General features: G+C 42.4%; 2 protein-coding genes across 2 annotated transcripts in view; both read left to right on the top strand.

Annotated features, from left to right (window-relative positions):
- The window catches only part of trip12 (thyroid hormone receptor interactor 12), a 28,531-nt gene extending 24,736 nt beyond the window's left edge, over window positions 1-3,795 (top strand). The window contains exons 30-42 of the mRNA XM_013914296.1: window positions 28-38; window positions 163-332; window positions 525-667; window positions 778-934; window positions 1,054-1,152; window positions 1,239-1,353; window positions 1,654-1,808; window positions 1,921-2,085; window positions 2,342-2,506; window positions 2,592-2,705; window positions 2,945-3,039; window positions 3,315-3,418; window positions 3,548-3,795. Coding sequence (XP_013769750.1) covers window positions 28-38; window positions 163-332; window positions 525-667; window positions 778-934; window positions 1,054-1,152; window positions 1,239-1,353; window positions 1,654-1,808; window positions 1,921-2,085; window positions 2,342-2,506; window positions 2,592-2,705; window positions 2,945-3,039; window positions 3,315-3,418; window positions 3,548-3,744 — 1,690 coding nt within the window. The 3' untranslated portion in view covers window positions 3,745-3,795. The remainder of the gene's footprint in view (window positions 1-27; window positions 39-162; window positions 333-524; window positions 668-777; window positions 935-1,053; window positions 1,153-1,238; window positions 1,354-1,653; window positions 1,809-1,920; window positions 2,086-2,341; window positions 2,507-2,591; window positions 2,706-2,944; window positions 3,040-3,314; window positions 3,419-3,547) is intronic.
- Window positions 3,796-8,413: 4,618 nt separating this feature from the next.
- Window positions 8,414-24,453, top strand: part of dner (delta/notch-like EGF repeat containing) — a 75,100-nt gene continuing 59,060 nt past the window's right edge. Inside the window, exon 1 of the mRNA XM_005746897.1 lies at window positions 8,414-8,825. Coding sequence (XP_005746954.1) covers window positions 8,481-8,825 — 345 coding nt within the window. The 5' untranslated portion in view covers window positions 8,414-8,480. The remainder of the gene's footprint in view (window positions 8,826-24,453) is intronic.

Raw genomic sequence — 24,453 nt, 5'->3', positions numbered from 1 at the left:
TTTTGGCCATATCGCCCTGCTCTACAGGCCACACACTTGTACATCTGACATTTGATGTCACCCTTGCAAAGTTTAACTGTGAAATCAAAAAGCAAGTGAGCGGATCTGTGGTCTTATTGTTCAGTTTCTACTGAATCTAAATGTGTATGTTTTGATTAAAACTATTCCCATTGCTTCCAGATGGTGTATGTCCCAGCGTCATCAATCCCTTAGAGACATACCTCACTTCGGAGCCACCAGAGACCATAACTTTTGATGACCCTTCTTTAGAGGTCATCCTGCTGCTGAGGGTCCTGCACTCCATCAGTAGATACTGGTTCTACCTGTATGATGTAAGTCTCCTTTGGACAGGATTCTGACAGTGAGGAACTTAGTGTGTGTTTGTTTCTGATAGAGTTTTGAACACCAAATATCGTCCTTAAGAAAATGTTTTCACAGGCCTTTACACAATTAGGATTGTTCATTGTGTTGGGACATAAAATATTCCAGTAACATTGACTTTAATATTTTATTTTGTTGTACAGAACGCTGCGTGTAAGGAAATTATCTCTACCAATGAGTTCATTAACAGTAAACTGACAGCCAAAGCCAATCGTCAGCTGCAAGACCCTCTGGTCATCATGACTGGGAACATCCCCACGTGGCTCATTGAGCTTGGGAAGTCCTGGTAAGTTTCACAAGAATAGTCTGTGATCTGTTTTGCAACGCCAAGATTACATTTGTTGGGGTTGTTGCCTGGCTGTAGTAACACACTTTTCTCTCTCTTTTCCTCTGCAGCCCCTTCTTCTTCCCCTTTGACACTCGGCAGATGTTATTCTATGTAACCGCCTTTGACCGTGACAGAGCAATGCAGCGCTTGTTGGACACAAACCCTGAGATCAACCAGTCAGATTCTCAGGACAGCAGAGTTGCACCACGTCTGGACAGGAAAAAGGTGCAGTGTGTTACTTCGAAGCATTGTGCTGTACTTTTTCTACCTTGGAATCCACATCTTGTGTCGTGTGACCTGCTAAATGTGATCACGTGATTCCCTCTGTTATGCTGTGTTTTCAGAGGACGATAAACCGCGACGAGCTCCTAAAACAGGCAGAGTCTGTGATGCAGGATCTCGGCAGCTCCAGGGCAATGCTTGAGATTCAGTATGAGAATGAGGTATTTAAGTTTCTCGTATCTGAATACTCAAACTCTGAAAGAAAATAGGAGGAAAGTTTGGACTTTGTTTTCCCTCTCCTTTTCAGGTGGGCACAGGTCTCGGTCCCACTCAGGAGTTCTACGCTCTGGTGTCTCAGGAGCTTCAGCGCGCCGATCTTGGTCTTTGGAGAGGCGAAGAGGTTACTCTGGCCAATCCCAAAGGTACCAGCTTATATCCTGCAACTGTGAACAGACGTGCGGGAAATGATGAAAAGTGTTGTTAAATGACGCGAGTCTGTTAATACAAAACTCATTATCGAGGTAGTCTTCATCTCATTAGTCAGGCGTTAATGAAAGTGCTTAAGTTTGGTTTTTGAAGGATGTCGTTATTTAGGGGCCACTGATTTTAATTGATCAGTTTTCCCAAGAAGATATGACTGGAAGCGAGAAATGCATTTTTATTCATATTTAATGTTACAGTATCTTGTATTAACTTTCAGTGACCGCCTTCTTGTTTTGCAGGAAACCAAGAGGGAACCAAGTACATGTTCAGCTCCAGAGGACTGTTTGCTGTTCCCTTCGGCAGGACGACCAAACCAGCGCACATAGCCAAAATCAAAATGAAGTTCCGTTTCTTAGGAAAGCTAATGGCTAAAGCCATAATGGACTTCAGACTGGTAACGGCCTCCATTTTCATCTCTTGCACACCGTTTAGCATGCGGAGGCTGTAAACATTTACATGTTAAAACAAACTTTCTGACCTGATCCTGTCCTCCTCCTCGTCTTTAGCTGGATCTGCCCTTGGGGCTGCCATTTTATAAGTGGATGCTACGGCATGAGATGTCTATAAGCTCCCACGACCTGGTGAACATTGATCCCGGTGTTGCCAAGTCAATCCAACACTTGGAGGATATTATCCGCCAAAAGAAGAGGCTGGAGCAAGACCGATCACAGGTAGAGCGCAGAGAGCTTGTGTTTAATGAAATTAGCCCAGAGTATTGTTCTGTGGAACAATGCCTCTAAACTTACTTAGAGATACTGCTGTTGGTAGTGCTCCCCCTTCTTTGTACATATTTTGGTGTCTCTTACCTTTAGATCATACTTTATACCCAGAGCAGTTCTCCCTCACTTTTCTCTGCTAACCTGTTTGGTTCAAGGTTCAAGGTTCTTTATTTGTCACATGCCATTTGTCCTCGTTTGTTTCCATCAGACGAGGGAGACGCTACAGCAGGCTCTCGAGAGCCTGAACATGAATGGCTGCTCAGTGGAGGACCTGGGTTTGGACTTCACCCTTCCAGGATTCCCAAATATTGAGCTGAAAAAGGGCGGCAAAGACGTCCCAGTCACAATCTACAACCTGGAGGAGTACCTCAGGGTATTTGAGTTTTTCTAACAACCCACGCTTTTATCAATCCTCCCCCCGTCCCCACTGTTCTTAATGTTTTGCTTTGTCCCTGTAGTTGGTGGTGTACTGGACTCTAAATGAAGGAGTGTCCAGACAATTTGAGTCTTTTAGGGAAGGGTTTGAGTCGGTCTTCCCGTTACATCACCTGCAGTATTTCTACCCAGAGGAGGTAAGAAACTTTGTTTTGTTTACTGCGTGGTAGTCATTTTAAATCTATCTGTAATGATGAAATTCAGCAGTTTTCAACAGTGTGTCAGCATTGCTTACAGCCGCACTCGGTGTGTTTTTAGGAATGCAGGGTAGACAAAAATGGGTCAAATATAGACACGAGTTGTTTACACTTTTGGTAAAGTAAATCCTGTGCTCATAGTTTGGATTTTCTCATTCCGTTCTCACTTTAACATTTAGCTTGACCAGTTGCTGTGTGGCAGTAAATCGGAGACATGGGATGTCAAGACGCTGATGGAGTGTTGTCGACCGGATCACGGATACACACATGACAGGTGAGACAGTCTGTGGCTCTTAAGTTTTAGATCGTTGTAAATCTCAGCGTTCTTCAGTATTTATGCGAAGAATTTGGCTGATGGTGGCAAAGCATGATCAATTCCACATTCCTGGCTCTTATTGGAAATATCGTGACTCTCGTTTCTAGTAAACAGAACCCACAGTGCAGTCAGCTAGTAGCACCAGTTTTACCATCATTGCAAAGCAGAGGAGTATTTTTGATCATTTTAGTAACACAGTAACTTTTCTCAACCATTTCATCCCGTTTTTGCAGCCGTGCAGTTCGATTCCTGTTTGAGGTGTTGAGCAGCTTCGATGCCGAACAGCAAAGACTCTTTCTGCAGTTTGTCACAGGAAGCCCAAGACTGCCTGTCGGAGGTGAGGCGCATCATACACACACGCACACAATTTAATGAGCCTGACATGTGACTCTTAATCAAATAAACTCGGATGTGTTTGTACTGCAAGTCTGCCCCGCGCTCACCCGCTGTTGCCCTTGCACGGCAGGTTTCCGGAGCCTGAACCCACCTCTGACAATTGTGAGGAAGACGTTTGAGTCGACGGAGAATCCAGACGACTTCCTCCCCTCAGTCATGACCTGCGTCAACTACCTGAAGCTGCCTGACTACTCCAGCATAGAGATCATGCGAGAGAAACTGTTGATTGCGGCTCGCGAGGGCCAGCAGTCTTTCCACCTTTCCTGATCTCGCCACATCTCAACATTAAAATGCCTTCTACAGCAGCCGATGAAATCATGACTTCCTCCTTAGTTTTTTTGTAATCACACACATTAAGGCTACATGTACAGCCTTCTTGTTAGAGAAAGCAGCTTGCAGAAAAATTAAGACTCTAAATATATATTTGCTGCCCCCGTCTCTCAAAAAAAGGAGGGAAAAAAAAAAAGAAAAATGGAAGGGTGTTCCATGACGCAGAACTTAAAATATAAAGAGAGTAAAATCTTATATCAGTAGTTGAGTAATGTTAAAAAAGATGAAAACATCTGGGTGACATTTTAAATTGCTATGTGATATTTAAACAAGACAAAAAAGACAAAAAAAAAAAGGGATGTCTCCTCTCCAGAGTGGTGGACAGCATCACTGGGTGACGGGGGAGGAAGGGGAGCGGGGAGGGCGGGTTCCATTGAGCAAGCTAGGTTTACTTTAGCTCCAAAGATCATTTGTACAGACAAATTTGCAGACTTTGCTCATTCTACACATTTGATAGAATAGCTCTTTGTTTTCACGTCTCCCCCTCAGTTCGACTGTTCGCGTTCTGTTCTGTATTATATTCGCCCCCAGTTCGTGTGTTGCATTGTTATTATAATTTTTTTTATTTTGATTTGGTTCGGCTTCCCCCTCCCCCCAGTGTGTCTTTGCTTCAAGTTGTGGAAATGAAAGTTGCAGTTGGTTGAATGCGGGTAGTGATGAGCTCATATTATCTTTTTTTTTTTTTTTTTTTTTTTCTCTCCCTCTCGCTCTCTCTCCCTCTGCTCCTTCTGAGATTGTGTTCTGGCCTCATTTCCGAGAGCTTCAGCTCAAATGAAGAGTTGTAACTAATGTGTTGACCAGGTAAATTTTTTTTGCTCTTATTTTAATAGAGTTGGTGTCTTTCTGTTGGATCCTACCGGACGCGTAGGGTTATCTTGGTAGACCAAGCTCTGAGCAACCCTCAACACATAATGTAGCTGGGCACAAAGTTTGGCTGGTCTCATTTTTATCGTTTCATAGCCAGATTAGCATTTCAAGTTCATTTTCTGGAATAAAATATATATGCAGTTTCACACCCCGTTTGAAGTGGGAATGTCTGCTTTACCTCTTTTTTTTTTTCTTTTTTTTTAATTTTCTATATTGTCTTTATTTCTTGCTGTAGTGGTTTTTTTTTTTTTTTTTTTTGGTTTTTTCTTTGCACTGCTGGCTTGGAACAAACTGTGGTGTGCACCTGCAGTCTGTTGCCAGGGGAGGGCGCCACTGTATGCTCTCCTGGCCCCAACGTTCATGTGCTGGTTTCTAAGATCTGCAATAATTTACTGCATCAGGTTCATGTTTTTACCTGAACATAAATAAAGTAACTGTTTGACTCATATTACTGTTTGACTAATGCTCTTTGCCATTGCTTTGGCATGTTGGAACCAGTTGGGTTATTTCATAGTTCTTGAACAGTTTTCAGAGGTTCCCCCAAAGCTCAATGTTTTTCAACACCTGTCATTCTGGATCACAGGACTCCACGGTTTCCTGGTGGAAATGATTTGCTGTGGAGACGGTAACCATTTACAGGTCGCCTGTTGGGCATGGTTTGACAACAAAAGAGCTTAGCTTTAGATTTAACGTCGCATAAGGTGTGTTTGGAACACAAAGCCATTTTCCATTTTGGACGTCTGTTTGTAGAAAATGGTTTCATTGATTAAAAATGTAAAAACAAAACATGTTGGTTTCATCTGACAAACATCTCCGTGGACTGATGTTTAAACGTCAACCTCTCTTCACGAGCTGTGCCTGCAGCGATGCCAGTGTTCAGAGCCACTTGGTGCAGTGTGAGGTGAAAATGTTCACCTCACACTGCACCAAGTGGCACCAGTGGACATTCATTATGGAAATGGGGAAGGTTGAGGCCAGGATGACATAGACAGCAGAAAGGTTTTGTATTGATCACATTGAGCATGCTGCAACAACCTGCAGCTGTTTTAAATGACTGACGGCATCAATCTTACATTATGGACAAGGTCAAGGACTGTTACAACTTTTGATTTCACGGCATAGGAAACGGATGTGTGCTTTAATATTTCTCCTGAATTACACTTTCCATGTTATTAGTTTTGATGACTAAAAAAAAATTATATTTGTAATAAATAAAAGATCTGCTCAAATTCAAAGGTAACCCTGACACTTAGGATATTTGTCTCTTTCAAAGCCTGACTTGAGTTGCCAGTATAGTTGCAGGGGTGGGCAATTCCAGGCCCCAAGGGCCGGTGTCCTTCAGGTTTTTAGATCTCACCTTGGGTCAACACACCTGAATCACATGATTAGTTCGTTACCAGGCCTCTGGAGAACTTCAGGGCATGTTGATGAGCTAATTTAGCCATTTAGATCAGCTGTGTTGGTTCAAGGACACATCTAAAACCTGCAGGGACACCGGCCCTCGAGGCCTGGAGTTGCCCACCACTGGTAAGGTCTAGAGTTTGAGTACATGATAAAGGCAGGTATCGATCTCTTGTTCCTCATACTAAAGTTTTGGATGTACAGTGCATCAATGCTTCATTTGTTCCATATTCTGTCATGTTATTCCAAAATAGATGAAACTTGTTTTTCACTTCAAACTTTGACACGTAATAACAAAGTAGAAAGACGTTTGCTTAACATTCTTGCAAATTTATAAAAATATATAACATGTACATAAGTATTCACAGCCTTTGTCACGACACTCAAAATGGATCTCTGGAGCATCCCCATAAGAGCACAAGAGCACCAATGAATTGTGTGTAAACCTCAGAGACAGGATTGTGCCGAGGCACAGATCTGGGGAAGAGTACAGAAAAGTTTTTGCACCACTGAAGGTGCCGATAAGCACGGTGGCAACATCATCCATAAATTAAAGTTTCTGTAACCACCAGGACTCTTCAAACAGAAGCCGCCACATGGCAGCCTGCAGGGAGTTTACCAAAAGGTACCTGAAGGACTCTCAGACCATTAGAAACAACAACTCTTTAGCGTGAATGCCAAGCGTCAGGTCTGGAGGAAACCAGGCACCAATCATCACCTGACCATTACCATCCCTACAGTGTGGCATGGTGATGGCAGAGAAACCGAGAGACTAGACTGGGTCGAGGGAAGGATGAATGCAATATTATACAGAGACATCCTTGATGATAACCTTGAGCGCTCTCGACCTCTGGACTGGGGCAAACGTTCATCTTCTAACAGCACACTAACTCTAAGCACGCAGCGTCCATCCTGTAGATTATTGCCATCTTGTGGTCGCAGTCAGCTATTGTCTCTGAAGACTGCAGTCTCTTATTGTGGCCTCTTAAGAGACTGCAGCTCCCCATGTCCTGTAAACCTTGACTGGACCTGAGCGAATTGAGAGGTATTCGGGACACTGAATTGAATTGAAGACCGCCTCGCTTCCACGTGATTTATGACCTCAGTAAACTTTTCCTTTTTTCGAGTTTACGTTTGAAGTCTTATTTTTAAAGGTGCTTCAGATTCTGCGATTTATAATTTAATTGAAAGTGAAACGAATGGTCTCGGTGAGACCTGCTGATCTGTCTTCAAAGAGATGGAAACAGCTGGACTGTGATGTCATTGAGGTGCTGTCCGTTTTTTATTTACAGTCTATGTCTGTCTTTTCGTTATGTCCACAGCTGTCAGGTTGTCATACTTCCTGTAATCAATATATTGGCTTTGACATCGACCGCTACATGAACATGATCAACTGTAATCACCTACTGCAGGATTTTGAACAACAAAGAACTGCATCATATTAAAAACCATGTCTGCTCAAAGTAAAATCTACCCCAAAAGAGAACTGATGGCAACATTTTAAACACATTTCTTGGCACAGTTCACTGATGCTCTTAAAGCTAAAAAGCAAGGGATTTGAACTCATTTTAAAACAACTCTAAACATGTCTGTGCTGTTGTGATTTGGGAGGCCTAAATAACCCTTACTTTCAGTTTTATCTATGCACACTTTTTTGTTACAGAACTTTATGGATTAAGTTTTCGGAGCATGCCAGCCAAACTCGATCAGCATGATTTTGCAGTATTCAAGCCCAGAGTGCATTATCTCCCTTATGGTAATGCCGCCTGTTATCACTCGAAAGCAGCCAATCTTTTGGCAAAGCTGATGAGTTTTCTCACCAACCCCTCCTTCTCTGCTTTCCCTCCTCCCTGCCTCCTTGGAGGCCAAACTCCAAGAAGAGGATATGGATGATGAGACTCTAAATGAGGAAGGTGCAGTGCTCCTCTTCACTGTTTTTCTGCACAGTGAAGGCAAGCCAGGAGAGGGAGTGTGCATGAAGTTGGTGATGATGATGATGAGGAGGGGGTAGCGGAGGATGGTGTGTGTGTGTGAGAGAGAGAGTGTCGTCAGCAATCATCGTCACTGTGACTCGGAGGCAGAAAGAAGCAGAGAGCCCTCCCCTTCTCCTCTCGCATCCCTACCTTCTCTCCATCAGCCAGTCTCCTCTCAGTCATTCTACCCGCGCACAGCTGAGCCTCAGCATCCAACCAGCCTGCCTCCTCCTCCGCCCCTCTCTCGCTCTCTCCTCCTTTCACACACACCACACACACATTTCTCATATACCTCTCAGTTGCTGCTGAGCCCGGTCAACAGGAGCAGCAGCTCTGAGCAAAGACGCAAAAGAAACACACAACCTTTTCCCCCGCCCCCCCCCCCCCCCCTAAACAAAGAAAAGAAAAGAAAACCAGACTAAGAGGATCAAGATGAGGATGAGTGTGTTCAGTGTGCCGGCAGTTCCTTGTTGCCGTCCCACAAAGAACGCAGGGAGCTTCACGTCCCCCCTGCTTCTCACCGTCCTGCTCCTGACCAGCGGCAGCAACAGCAGCAGCATCGGGGCCGTCCCCTCTCCGTTCCAGCTGGCCCCGGACACCCCGGCACCGGCCGAGCCCACCCCGACCCAGGCGACACCTCGTCCGGACCCCTGCGAAGGCAGACCCTGCCTCAACGGGGGATTCTGCTTGGCCCTCCTCCCCTCGGCAGGCAGGCCAGAGGACATCTGGGAGTACGCGTGTACGTGTAACCAGGGCTTCACTGGACGCAACTGTGAGGTATTTAATTTTTTAACCTTTTGCTACCTGTGTTGTCACACGATGGACTGTGAGCAGTCCCCGTAAGCGATGCTTTTGCTGGAGAAGATTTCACATACTTGGTGAGCAGGAAGTGGAGGTCAAGGAGTAGCCGGTGCAAGTTTGGCAATTTTGTTGGTCATGTGGAGAAAACTGGCACCAGTTGTGTCACTTTCTGTAAAAGCACGGTGGGAAAATGTAGTTTAGTTTGGTTTAGTGCACACTTATGTTATTATAACTAATTGTTTTCAGTTGTGGGAACTTTCACTGCTATTTTAGGATCATAATCGAGGCTTCACCAAAGATGACGTCAATGACAAACCTGCATCATGTGTCCGTGTTATTTCTACGTGCGCCTTTACACTAGATTAGGCTGAGGGTACACTGCGTTGTAGTGCTCCCCGCCGTTTGCCGACGGTGATTTAATCAAAGCATGTGCTATCGCAGAGACATGGAGACGAGTGCTGCGTTGCTGTGGCAACAGGAGGGAAGAGCGGCAGCAGTGCGATGCAAGCGAAAACTATAAATGTGTGTATTTTTATCTGTACCATATATGAAGCGTATATAAGTAGTTTATTATATGTTAAAACATTATTTTGATGTTATTTATGTGAACTGCAAAGTTACAGTTAACATTGAATTTATCTGCTGCACACTAGTGAGCATGTTCACTGGGGTGTTAACTCAAGTATGGGTGAGTATGGGTTATTAACACCAGGGATGCAGAGCCACACCGAATTCATTAACTACATCTGGATGGTGATGAATAAGAGAAGTGCTCTTTTTTTTTTTTTTCACATATTCCTGAAGATGCTCACGTCTGTCTTTTAAACCAGCACAGAGCTTTTATTAAGGTAAACTGAGAGCCCACTGGAGAAAGTGTCAGGAGCAAGGTTTTGTTAACATGGCATATTTAAAGAGTTGTTTTACTCCACTGGAAGACAGTTTTGATGAGTGACAAGCTGTTCGCTAGCAGACTTTAACAGAAGCAGATGCTCCTGCCTGAGCTCGGTCTGCTGAAGGTTTCTTCCTGTTTAAAGGGAGTTTTTCCTTCCTACTGTCGCCAAATGCTTGCTCATAGTGTTTCTGTACCTTACAATATAAAGTGTCTTGTGGTGACTGGTGTTATGTTTGGGGCTGTAAAAGTAAAACTGAATTGAATTTAAATGAACAGGACAGAAATTTTCCTCTATTTTCCTTTTCCTTGACGTTAACCTACACTTCAGCTCCACCTTTGTACTCCTGACTAAGCCCTCGTTCTTTTATTCAGTTTGGCACATTTCTGATTTTTGCAAAAATCGCGTCTGCTGCTGGATTAAACGAGCTTCATTTCGAAGCTTATAAAGAGCGAACTGTTGCTGAGCATCTGCAGCATTAGGCTCAATAGGCAGCCAGGCTTCTGAGTCATGCTGGGGTGAAAGAGAGCATCCGCCAGCGGCAGAGAGGATAAATGAGTCTGCCGCAGCATCACGGAGGGGAAACAGCAAGGTGACTGGGTGAACCTCAGCAGAATCACCAACAGGTGGCAGCCATATCCTCCCCCCAGAGTTAGCACCTTTGCATACTGAGTGCTTCCTTACAAAGCATATGCATCCATGTATGTACGATAGAAGACAGGCGCTAGCAGGATCTAAATAATTTAGTGGAGTGTTTAGCAAGGGACACGATCACTGTCTCCTTGGCTGTCCTGGTTTTAACTCTCAGAATAGAAAGCATTTTTTATTTTTACCTCTGCAGCCTGCTTAACTGTTACTCTGGCCCACACGAACCGCAGACGCCGGTGTCATCACACCACCCGAGGTGAGGGGTGACAATTTAATGCAAAGAGGAGAACGCACAACTGCCCGAGCACTCTGCACAGTGTTTTGTTGTGCAGGACAACAACATCCTCTTATGCGCCACAGCTCAGGCCCGGCACAAGACCCGAGCCGGGCCCAGTGGGGAATCATTGATTTTTGTGCTCCCCTGTTGCTTGTTTCTTCTCCATGGAAACTGGAGCAGCAGTCAATTGAGATTTAGTATATGACCTGACTGGCTGAGCACAAAGCTGGTTTGCATCTCACGTTCTGTGCATGCATCAAAACGCAGATGGTCGAGTGAGAGAGGGGGAGGAGAGACTGAAGAAAAGAGACAGGGCAAAGCAGGAGGAGGACAAGTCATATGGTGGGAAGACGTAGTGGCCTACGGAAGTGCTGCGCCATACTGCAAATTTTGGTATCGACCCAATACCGAGCATACAGGGCCAATATTGCCAACACCAATGCAGAGACTGATGCTTTTAACTTTTAAAGGCAGCTTAAGTAGGGAACAGCGGTGTGTCATGATTTATGAGATGATGAATGATCATCAATCTGCCAAATCTGAACATATTTTCATGACCAGTAGCACAAGTCGATGGTGTTCCCACAGTACACGCATAACTGTTTCCAGTGTTTTAATATACAGCTGTAAAGAACTTCTACACAATGCTATACTTCCTCATTCACCGCAACACGTTGCTGCTGTGCACAGCAGGGCATGGAGGAGGGGGCGGAGCAAAGTGTGCCTGCATGAGAGGAGCGGTGTTTGTCTACTTTCTGATGAACGGGTGCAACGCACTGAACTTAGGCGAGTGAAACACAGCAAAATATCGATCCCGTCACGCTAGTATCGATCTGATATCTGTAGCAGCATTGGTATCGATCCTATCGATATTTGGATCGATCCGCCTACTCCTAGCTTAAGAAATGAGAATGAAGAAAGGAGAAACAGTGACAGAAAGCTATGAAAAGTCCACACTTTCTTCCTCTTTTAGTCTAAATTCTACCTCCAGCCTGTGACGCTGCTCACAAAGCTGAATCTGTGAAACAAAACTTGCACAGTGTGCTTACTTTTAAGTCTTTGTTGTGCCTTGGGATATTTTGCGACATATTTTAAGTTCTGCGGCTAATCCTGCTTTGTTACTTGCCTCCCTGGCAGTGTGTATACTGCTCTAATCAAAGCGGACTAATGCAAACCACAGCAGTGGGCAACACGGGGAAAATAAACCCTCTAAGTGTTTCTCTCTGGGTTTAATATTTGCCTGTACCTTTTTTTTTTTTTCCTGGATAGCGGCCTGTAAGCTGTCCTGATGGAATTTATTGCCACTGGCCTTTCTGCGAGTTATTAGCTGCTCAGCCGCTCACTTATTCATTACTGAAGGGCCTGTTGTGCACCCTGACGGATTTGCTAGCTTGCTCTACAACACAGTAGGGCTGTTACAGCACCAAACAGCCATCCGTCATGAAGCAAATTCACGGAGTGCTTGCTGCATGGGTTACTAAGCCAGTCAGCTACTGCATATTAAAGCAGTGGATCATAGCAGAATTTGCAGACTAAACTACAGCCCTGGCATTATAAACACAGAATTCATTTTTATTTGCTGCTATTCAGAGAGGTGATATATGGCACATGAGTTATTAGCCTCTACAGCAGGCAGGTCTGCCCCAGCTTAATAAGCTCATATGAGCATGTCAGCGCTGCGAAGAACTAGCGGCGTTTCAAGTCTTTTGATGATGATCTTTTTAGATCTCAGCTGGAAGATTTGCCAATCATTATTCTCTCTCATTACCCACTCATGCTTTCTCTGTTGTGCTGTTACATAAGCATAGTTGAAATCTTCAGGCTTCTTGCACCCTTTTCTAACATCTGTGGCTTCGTGGGCAGATCGAACCAGTGGAAGGTTAGCTTAGCTTAGCATGCAAGACTCGAAACATGAGTGAGACCCTAAGCTGCACCTATTCCTTATGCTGGCTCACTACATCCATGTACCTTCTAATCTTGTCCATCCTGGTCAGTCCCAGTGAAAATCTTAACACCTTCAGCTCTGCCTCCTGTCTGTATTCTATCTAGTTTCTACTACTCTCTCCAGAGCATACCTCCACCTCTCCAGGCTGTCTTCCACCTACAGATCATATTGTTGTCGGTTTATGGGCTCAGTCACTCATTTTGGTTCAATTTAAATATATGATCCAGGTTGTATATTTCAGAAAGGAGCTATACTTATTGGCTCATGACTTCCGATCGACCAATGAGCCCGCAGCTTCTCTACTCACAAAGATGACAAGGCTGGAAATGCTCATCTCGAGCCTTCTCATGTCAGTAGGTGACGTCATGCTGGCTACAGCTGAGTCAGTGTCTGTCATCAGGTCAAAAACTTTTACTAAATGTTCAAAAACCAGCGTATGAACATAATAAGTAACAATTTTACTAATGTGGTTGTTACATATAGCGTCTTTCTGTGCTAGAAGACATATCACAAGTCAAAGCACTTCTCTGCTGCTCTGCTCCGTGTGTCATAAAGGAACAGACACGTGGAGCAGAGCTGACACCTGCACAGTGGGGAAGAGGAAGACAGGTAAGTAAAGGCAAAGTTTCCGAACTTGACAACTCATTTTGTTACTGTCAGTGCAATAAAAATGCAATAATCAGCTGTCACTCCGACGAACGATGTGAAATAACCCGCCGTTACATCATTCAGGTCATATGTACATATGCAGTTATACTACTCTGTTTTGCATTTATAGTTTGTATAGTTGTTTGTATAGTGAATTGTGGTCACATTCCTTGTTTTTGTGCACAAACTTGGCCAAATAAAGATGATTCTGATCCACACAGTGGGGTTGCAGGCAAAATAAATACATTTCCATATTCATAGAAGGAAAAATATCGGCTAAATATATGTAGAATCAGAAGCTTTTCTAATGCGCAAACAGATTATTTTCAGATATTACCTCTAGAGAGAACATAAGAAAACAAAAATCAAAAGAAGTCCAAAGAAGTAACTAAACTGTACAAACAGTACTTTACTAGTATAAATAAAAGTATTCAAAGCTAATAAGAACGATTTGTTGTTAATTCTGTTTTGTTCTACAAATTATTCTACTGGAATAAGTCTTTCGTCATTCACCCTAATGTAATTTTTCCTCACAGTCTTTTTGAAAGCTCCGGTTGATGGTTGAACAGTGTTGGACTTGGCGCCCTGCAGTGTTTGTGGTTGGTAGGAAAGGGAGAACCATCCCTATCACATTTTTATAGACGGTATAAGAAGACAACTGAATTGTGCAGCACCAACGCATAATAATAATGTAAAAAGGCGAGGTTAACCCACTACATAATAAAACCCACGCTGCTGAAAGCAGAAAGCATTTACAGGACCTGGAAATGTTCCCTCCAATACAGGAATGACACACCACTTAACATTACTTACAATATTATTTGTATCTCCTTTCCGTAAAATACCTGACATTACACACTATTTAAAATTTACATACACACTTAGTCGCTTAGCCAATTTACTTAGGAGCTACAAAAATTACTCACAGTATAATTTGTGCCTCTTTTCCCATAAAGCACCTGAATTTAAGCACCACTTAAACTGTACTTATGAACTATTTAAAATTACTTACAGTATAATTTGTGTCTCCTTTTTGGGGGGGGGGTTCTACATTTTTCTAAGATCCAGAAGCAGGCTGAAGACGTTTATTAGACTTTAAAACATAAATGCAGCGAGAGTCACCAGCAATTCTTTCAAAAAGTTTCGAGCAGGAAGCAAAATTAATGTTCTAATGACAGACGGTTTCTTTTCTTTTCCAGCTGCATGTGCCAACTCTTCAATGAAAAGATCGTTCTCCTGACAGGACTCTGCGAAAGTAAACAAAACCAAGTCCTGAAGCTCTTTTTAATTGGAAGAGAAGGGAGTCTGTGTGTGGGTGTGTGGCGGTCAGCTCTTGTCTCCCAGGACCATTCACTCTGCTGCTACAGATACAGCCTGAGCTACATCCAATTAAGCGGAGCTCAGAGCTCATCACCAGCCTTTGGTCTCTTTGATATCCCTGGCTTGTTAGTCAGCGGGAAGACAGCAAGCATAAAGAATACATTTCTATTTATGTATGCTGTATACTGTGCATCAGTAAGTTTGCTTATCCTCTTTATTTTGTAAAGAATGTGGTTGTCAGTGAATCGTTGTTTGTTTAGAAGATTTTCCACATGGCAAAGCTGATGATTCTGAATCATACAAGACTGCGAACTAACATTCCTGTGCATCACATCAGTCTCTATGAACTGCCCTGACTGATGATCATAACTGGGACTGAAATGGTCAGAAAAACCTACTTTAGTGTTAGCTGACTGCTGATTCTAATTGCTTGAATAAATAAGATTTCTTGGTGGGTAATATCAGCGAATTTCTAACTGGATATTACACCACGTACCACTTAAATGCAGATTCAGACCAGGCACAAGGATCAGCAGAAAAAGATGCAAGGCTTTAATCTTTGCTTTACCCACCAGTCGTTATGCGAAGATCTCAGGTCACGCCGATGCCACAATGTTGAAAGTCGAATTTCCCATTAAAGGGAGTCCATGGTTACTTTTAAAACTTTTTCTGTTTTATGTCCAGCTTCTTTGCCTCACTCTAATTACGAATAAAGACAAATTTTAAGGCTGATTAAATAGTTTTTCTTTCTTTCATTGGAAGAGAGATTCTTCTCATATTCTTAAAAGGTGTTGAATAGATGGATGCTGAAGTTGCTGTTACTAAAACCTTCAGTTCTCATTACACCTTAGTGAAGGCTAAACTTGAATAAAGCAGCGGGCAGTGCAATGGAAATGTGTCAAAATCTCTTTGTGACAAAGACAAAAATAGGTTCTGATTCTAGTAAGCGGATAAACTGTTAGCAAAGAGAAACATGGCTGCTTGTTTAATTAGGTACAGATGAATGAAGGGATGCTAGCAGGCTGCTTATGCCCCCACTGATACCTTTGATTTGATATCTACCCTTCAGCAAAAAGAGCCTTCTTTGAGCTATTATCACTGAGGTGTTGGTGGTGTTCATGTAGATGTCCCGAGGCATACATGTGCCGCCTTTGAACAGGAAGGCTTGAGGCCAAAGACTCTGGTCATTTCCATATCACACATCACCTGCTCTTTTGATCTGGGGAAAGAGTACGAGGAGACGCTGGTGTGAGGATTAGTGAAGCCTAATACAAATGCGGTGGATATGAGCTGCTCAAAAGCAAGTGCACATGCTGCCGTGATTTCAATCACACTGGTTGTTTCGAATGTGTGTGTGTGTGTTTTTTTTTTTTTAGACAGACTGACAGTAGTAGTGTTGTTCTAGGTGGTGACTTCAATCTCCTGAGTCAAAAAGTCCACTGCTGATTGAACCATCTCTACAGCTGCTGCACTGGATGATCTGGAGACAGATATCTGTATGCCTGTTGTTTGGTCAGTGCTCAGAATGCACACAGTCTCAGAACTGTTGCCTATTCTCTGGTGATAGTTTTATCAGCTATTTTAAAACATAACCTCAATCTACTCACGCTGTAATCAATGAATGGTGCGCTGAGCAGAAGGTCTTGTACAGATATTAGATTACTGTCTGGATATTCATTATCTACACTCGAAGCCCCAAAATACTGGCAGCTGTATCCAGAGGTTGAGTCAAAAAAACAATAACCAGTGAGTTTTCAGGTTGTTTGAAGTATTGCAGTTAAAATTTGCACAAAGATTCAGCGTGCCCTGAAGACTTTTCCTTTAATGCCCCCATCAGGTTCAGTTACGTGGTTCAGAGTGAAATATCTCCTCTATTGGATAAAATCACTTTAGCATTTCATCAAATTTAAATGTGCAGGCTTGTAAGGTTTTGGGTCATCAGGATTAAATACCTCTATGATAGGTTTACTAGCATGGTAACACGTTAATTTAAAGGGGCGGTGCACATTGCTGGGCAGTCAAGGTTCCGGTTGCCAAGGTAACCCTCGAATTTATTTGCCACTTTGTCATATTGTTACTGTAACCTGGTAGTTTAATAATGAATGACGACCAAAAGTTTTTATTATAGTCAAACCAACCAGTTGTCATTCCTCATGAGTGATCAACCAAGACCCCCATTCACAACCCACTCAGAGGCACAGCAGAGTGGAGTCTTAACTTAGCAGAAATCACTGTCATAAAGTACGGACTGCAGGCTCAAATGGAGACTTTTGAGACCAATTTCTTAAACAGAAAATAAACTTTTACTGAGGTAATCTGAAAAGGGGGAAAAAATAAAACAACAGAGCAAGCACATGAAGGAGGGCAACAGCGACAAAGGATGACTCAACAAAGAGGAGATGAAAACTGAGGATTTAAATAGATAAAGGAAGATAATCAAGGAGAACGGAAACGCCGCGTTAACAGGGCTCAGCTGAAACTAATTAAGACAATGACAAGAGAAGTAAAACTGACAACAAAGCACAAGAGACAGAGAACCAAATGGGGAGAAAATGGGAGAAATTTTACATACCCCCCTAAAACTTTTGAACGTGTTAGAAAATATGTTATTCATAATTCAATTGACGGTTACAGAACAGCGCAGAATTCATTATTAAAGCAAGTCATCCACCGCACTGGTCAGCTAACAACAAGCAAAATATAATACCGCTGTTCAACCTCAATCATTTTTCTTTTCTTGTCCTTTTTCATACAGCCCTGCCCACTCGAGTATCTGCAGCCCCCCATCGTGAATGGGGCTTTTGTGTCTGTGTCATTTGCTCTTTAATTCTTCTTTTGCCTCCCAGCAAAACATCCACCTCCTGTCCTGGATAGAAAAGTCATTACAATTCTCCCTGTGGTTTCGTGTTTTTTTTTTTCTATTGCGTTTCATCTGCCCTCTTTTCTATTTATATATTTAATGGAGCAGCAGCCAGTTTCATCGCTAGTCACTGTATAATATAAAAATGGCTGTGCAGCTCTTACTCAGCACTAATTCCCCCCGATTATAACCCTCACTATGACACCATCATTTTACTGTCGCTTGTAATGATTAGTCTTGTTGTTGCTCCTGTCAACATAATCAGTGTCTGTATCAGGGGTGTGGAAGGTTTGAGTATGTGTTTCATGAGTGTGGCGTGTTTTTTTTTATTTTTTTATCTTTATTTGCAAGCTACTAGCTACTCCAGCTTTAAAGTGTATAAGTGATTTCTGCTGTATTTTTTTCCTTCTTGATTCTGGATGATGTAAGCAGGAGGGGTTTTCCTTATGTGGCCATCTCAGAAACACACAGAGCCCAGTACAGCGCCCCCACCCACCACGGAGAAAGCACAAGACAGGAGAGCTCTGTATGAAGTCTTTCTAGCAGCAAAGAAAACCTCTAGCAGCTAAATACATGCAGACAAAGCCATAACTTTACTTTGAGTGGTCACTAGGACATACAAACTCCATATACAGAATCACCAGTCTGTAGCCCATCTCTCTTTCTTGTCCTCTCTATGAATGGAAGATGCAAAAAAAAAAAAAAAAAAAAGGTAAAACATATGTTAGCCATGCTAACCAGCATCGTTCTGCATTACTTTGATATTTGAAAAACAACCAACAGATTTCTGTGACAGACTCAGATTTTCATCATTGCGCACAGAGATTTCTCCAGATTTTGAGACCTTGTTGATGATATTATGCTTTATAGACACAGAAGACACAGAAGTCGTCCGCAGGTGCGCATTCACTGTCAAAATAAAAGAAGCGCACCAGATAAGAAGTTGCAACACGTGTTTGCGTACATAAGATTTTCTGGAGGAGGACAGACATTTGTTTAGAAGATGTCGAAGAAGCTCCTTTAAGCAATTACTTTGGTGTTCCTCCACCTCCAAAGAAATGTCAGAAGGAGTCCGAACCACAAAAGAAGCGCGTATTCTCGGAAAAGTGGTTGCAGGAGGTGAGCTGGCTTCAAACAAATGATGAACGCACAGAGACGTGGTGCAGAATATGCCGAGAAAATCCCACTCTAGCGGACAAAAACAGTGCCTTTTATATGGACGCAAATGTGAGCATGTGCGCGTTGGAACTTCTTATCTGGTGCGCGTCTTTTATTTTGCCAAAAAAACCTAATGAGCTTCAAAATCTTCCTCCGGCTGTTTCTTTTTAGTTTCACTTGCTTTTCCAGTTTTCTGCTGCCCCTGTCCCAACTGTTCTTAGATGTGTTACTGCCACTGTTCATTCAATCCCTGCACTCCTGGCTCAGACATCAACACAGACCCAGTGTTAAAAATGTATCTTTTTTTAATCTAACTTGTTGTTATTTGTTCATAAATTTGCTGGGTTGGACTCTATTTATAGCTTATAAATGAAACTGAGTGCTGGCCTGTTTACTTCTGCAGCAGCTGCCTGTGACGTCTTTGTTATTTTCCTTTTCACGCTGACTGTTTTTCAGTCTCACTTTGGCCACGTTTTAATCATAGTGTTAATAACCACATGTAAACAGTTAACGCTTACAGTGACAATATAGGAGCAAGATGCATTTGAAAACTGCTTGTCCTCCATGGTTTACGGTAGTTTATAGGTTTGGGCTTGCAGAGACGTGTCCTGAGTTCTGATCCATACAAATGCCTTCGAAGAGAGACCGACAGCAGAGCGAGCGCGCGAATCATCCTCTGCTCTGTTGCCCTCTATCTTCCAAAACATGGTGACTCAGTGACAGATGCAGAACTGACTCCTGCCATCTCTTTCTCAAACACAACTTGTCAGTCAGGTTTATATGACAATATGTTATTTAATGAGGCCAGCTGGGAGACACGCCACCACGCTGTGGCAAGTGTCTGTGTACTGGTGTGTGTTATGAACGTCTTCTCTCAGCTGCAGACAATAAATGCCAGCTTAATCCAAAAAAAAAAAAAAAATCCCTTCAGGACCAGTCGAGCACCTCCGACAGAGAGACGAGCGGGGCGCAGTCACCAGCCTGAGGCGTTAGACACAGAGATTAGCTCGTATTAACAGCTGGGCCCGTCTTTCAGTTGATAGGAGAGGCGCTGTGGAAAATTTGGCTGTCTGTTGGAGATTGTGGTAGAAATGTATTCATCAGGAAGTACACAGATGACAATAAAGAAGTTCCACTTGTTTTTGTAGTGGAAGGGAGAGCTCTGACTCGAGCACATGCATCCAAATCAGTGTTCAAACAGACTGAAATCATTGTAACCAACTGATAATAGTATTATAGTAATAATAGTATCATATTATTGTTATTACTGCTACTACTTACTACTAATAAAAATAATGTATGTGATGCTAAATTGGTTGTGAGCATGAATGTTGTATTGGTTGGACTGTATCAAAAGTCTCATTTTAGTTTAAGCCACTTTTAACAGTAGGTCACATGACCGTTTCTAAATTACCTAGAAAATGCTTTCTGGTTGTTATTACTATAGTTAAACCATTAGAGTTGGATGTCCTGAGACCGGTCTCGAGACCACTTTTACGTGGTCTTGGTCTCGCTGTCTCAGATCGACACAGTGGTCGGGAGATTTGGAGTCAACAGCATCCATGACACACAACGTAACGTTCAATAATGTGTCATGCGCAAAAGCATCAGCTCTAAGAGCCGTGCTTAGAGAGTGCTTTGTAGTGAATCAGAAGAGTCGACTCCCATTGAGCGAGAGCCGGCTCCTCACTTAATTTCCTTTCGCTGCTCAGCTCTCACACAGCGGCTCAGCTATGCTCCAATCCCTGCATATTGTGGCCAATCACATGCGAGGATATAGGATAATATCATTATGTGAAAAACAGAGAGGGTGAGAGACGCGACGGTCAAGTAGAGCGTGCGTCTGTCCTCTTAGTAAGTGAGTGAGACAGTAGACAGCGGTGAGGAGGGCTGTGCGAGTGCATAACACATAAATATGCCTGACACCAGTAAACGAAGCAGCATCTGGCTGCAGTTTAAAGACTTTTTGGTCTCATCTCGACATTGTCTTGGTCTTGACTCTGTCTGTCTTGGTCTTGGTTTAGGCGGTCTTGACTACAAGTCTATATACCATACATAGGACTAAGCTGTTATTTATGCTCTAATTTACAGTTTTGATATTTCATAACTAAATATGTAATCAATTTAGGATTCTTGTTCAGTAAAAGTGATAAAGAAACTTTTTGTCTTTAAAATTCCCCCAAAGATCGCAGGGCTGTTAATCTTGGAGGTGTTTCACGTATTATTTATATAAAACCTGTGAAACATAACAGAAACATCATAACAGAGTTACTGTGTTCAGCTACTTTGTGCAATCTGTTTGACAGAAGTGTTGATTATTTTAACAGTTACTGTGAAAGCTATAATTTATGACGCTGTAAATTTTCTATTTCCGACTTTGACCAGCGATTCTGCAAAACCTCATCCTAACAGATCCAATGTGCCTAAATCAGGGATGCTATACTTATTTCACATTGTGGGCCACATACTGACGACTTTGATAGCAAGTGAGCCCGAACCAGTGAAACTACATGAAAAATGTGCAGAATTACAGAAAAAGCTAGTTTATTGCCCAGTATGGGCTATAATTATAAAATATTAAAATATACCTTTTTTAAGACTTTTCTGTAGACTTAATTACTTTTTGTGTAAAATGGATTGCAAATAGTGGTGCACTCCTTCATATTTGGTGAACTCCTTTCATATTTTCAAAAGCCATCCAGAGGGCCGGATTGGAGTCATTGCCTGGGCGATTCTGGACCCCAGGCCTTATGTTTGAGAACAATAGGACAATAGCAACAAGGAGATGGAACTGTGCGATACACCGTGGACAGTCTTGTCACGGGGGATAGTTTTCTCATATTTTCTCCTCTTCCATCACTTTTCACTGAAAACCCTTTCATACGTTTAATTTTACTTTCTTAGGGCCCGAGCACTAGTGTTCAAAGGAGCCTAAACAAGCTCACCTATGTGTTGTTAAACGAATTCCTACAAACACATTGTTTGAGGTACACGAATGAAAAATGTAATGAGGTACATCATTACATCAGAAAAGTGCAAAATGAACAAAAAAGTCTTGTGGTCCATAGACCCAAACCCAAAAGGAAGTCTGCTATTTTGAATTGAAGGTGACATTTTGGTGCCGATTTTGCCATTTCCAGGTGTTGTATTTTTGCAAACTCTTCCTAGGAATTTTATTGGATCAAATTCCTATTTGGTAAGACCAACTACACACCTGGGTCATATTAAATCGCTGAGCTTTTGAGTTTACGTCATAGGGCGTGGCCGTGGCGCCACTGCGAATTTCAATCATTCGACATGTAATCTCACTTTGCACCGTTGGCTATAATCCTCATTGATCTAGATGAGATTTTAACTGGTGGTTCCACACATTATATGCATCAGTGTGACATTACATCAGATGGTAATCTCTAACGCCACCTGCTGGGCGTAGGTGTTGGGCGTGGCTCAATGCGCTGGGATGCGAGGGCCCTCTCAACGCTGCTTGCAGCTATAATTTAATTTGTGATTGTTGCTGTTTAATCAGTGCTTACATACACACACAAAAGATTTTTCACCTTCAATAAACATGAAGCAACTAAAGTTTCCTTAATGATAATAAATCATTAAGGAAACTTTGCCTTGTAAAAAATGAATGTATACCAGCAGAGTACATTTCATTTGACCAGATTTCATTAAATGTAACATTTTAGATTAAAATGTTCAATTTTTACATAATTAATTTTGCATAAATTGGTAAAAATTTGTATTTTAAAATGGTTTTGTATTGTGTTCCTCTTCCTGTACCAAGAAACAATATGGTTTACAGAGCCTGAGTGTTTTTTCAGTTTCTGACTAAATAAATTGAGTGTTTATTTGAAGCCTCATATCGAGTGTTGGGTAACCAGTGAGCTGTAGGGGGTGGAGGGGGAGGGTGTTGGTGGATGAAGCTCTCTGCCAGGAGGAATTGATCCAGTCTGGAGCTTCGTCTCCTGCTGATTCATCCGCCTCTAACATCTGCTCTGCTCACATCAAACGTCACTGATCAGCAGTCAATCGCTGTTCATCAGCAGGGTGCTTACGCACACCTATCAGGCTGGCCTTTTGTGTGTATGCTTGCAACATTTCATGAAATAGTGAAACAAGCAGAACAACTTGTTACTTGTTTGTTTGCAACAGTTATTGAACCCAAAAGAAGGACGTGTATCTTCACGTAGTTTTTAAATGCACAATCCATCGTAAAGTAAATAAGACGAGACTCCTGTGACGGTTTAAAGACGTTCAGCTGCAAACATTTCCGCTGTGACATTAAACGGTCTTTAACCTGCCAGCTTCCCCCGTGTGATGAGATCCTGTGTGACGTCTGAATGCACCCATGTGAGAATACGGTGCAGATGATTATCCGCTAAACATCACAGACAGCACATGGGCCTTGTGTTGTGCCTCTTGCCTACCAGCATCATAAAACTGAATACTGCAATGACAACATGTCTGGAGCAGATGAATCCCTCGTGTCTATGTGAAAACTTCAAAAAATGTCCTGAACTGATTCTTCCAACATTATTCAGATACTTCTTATGAAAAAATGACTTCACATTCCTGTCTGGCATTCTCAGCATTTTGTATTTTTGATTACTTGTGAGATAGTGTTGTTCTGGGGTTATTATTAGTTAGTCTTAGTTGAAGTTTAGTCTAGTTTATGTTATCGTCCATCGTCTCTTTGTTTATGAGTCTTTTGCTGTTTATCACGTGTTATCTCCTTGCCTATGTAGGCTACCCTTGTGTCTCTCTCCTCTGTGTCCCTCCTCCTCTTTCGCTCGCTCCCTCTGTCTCTCGTGTGCCAGTTCATGTCTCAACATGTTTCCTGTTTTATATTGATAGTCTTGTTTCCATGTTCAGTGTGTTTACTTTTGTTTTCCCTATGGTGATGTGTTAATTCATGTCAGCTGTGTTTCCACTTCCCTCATTACCCTTCTGTGTATTTAAATCCTCTGTCTCCCTCTGTTCAGTGTCAGGTCATCTGTATTGCTTCATGTCTTGTCTCATGGTTTTTCATGTTTCTGTTCAGGTTTTTGTTTTCTCTGCCTCAAGTCTTGTTTAGTTTAGTTTCTAGTTTAGTTTTATCCCAGTTCATCTTGCCTTTGTTTCCCCCCCCCTTCTCTTCCCCCTATCAGCCTTAGTTTTCTCTTTCCTGTGTCTGCTTTTGAGTCTGCTCTGCAAACCGACCGGGCATCCCGGCCGTGACAGCTTGCCTATGATCCCGTTTGTCAATTCCACTTGTACTCCTACAATCAACTGATTTCACTATATTTTAAATAAAGGATACTTTGATATACCTTCCACTGCAAGGTTGGAAATGTATTCTTCACCCTAAAATATGTTTTGAAATGTATTTTGGTTTGAAAGAAATATATTTTCAATTTCAAAAATATATATTTTTGGAGCATCACAAATACAAAATATATTTACCATATATTTGAAATATATTTTGGCCAGGAAAAATGTTTTTTTTTACCGTATGGGTGTGCTGGAGGAGGAAAACAGTGGCACAGTCTACAGCGTAGTTCTGGGCCCTATTTCAGGAAGCCGGTTTAGAAAACTCAGAGTTAAAAATGATACACGGGGTTGAGTAACACCGAACTGTCCAACTCGGAATATTCGGTTTCAGAAAGGCTGATAACAATTAGTTCAATCAACGCGGAGTTGCTTTAACCCCAAATTAAGCGCGTGCACGAGGATACATAAAGCCCTGATTAGTGGAGCACAGATTAAGCGAGTCACCATGGAGACGGAGGGAAAGAAGGCGCGGTCAATGTATTTTACAGCGTTTGAGGCCGAAATTCTGATGGCAGTATATGCCGATAACATGCAAATTTTGC

This window comes from Pundamilia nyererei, unplaced genomic scaffold, assembly GCF_000239375.1.
Source record: "Pundamilia nyererei isolate P.nyererei 1_Seehausen unplaced genomic scaffold, PunNye1.0 scaffold00185, whole genome shotgun sequence".
Classification (NCBI taxonomy): domain Eukaryota; kingdom Metazoa; phylum Chordata; class Actinopteri; order Cichliformes; family Cichlidae; genus Pundamilia; species Pundamilia nyererei.
Note: the sequence above shows the minus strand (reverse complement) of the source record. Positions and strands in the feature narration are given on the sequence as shown.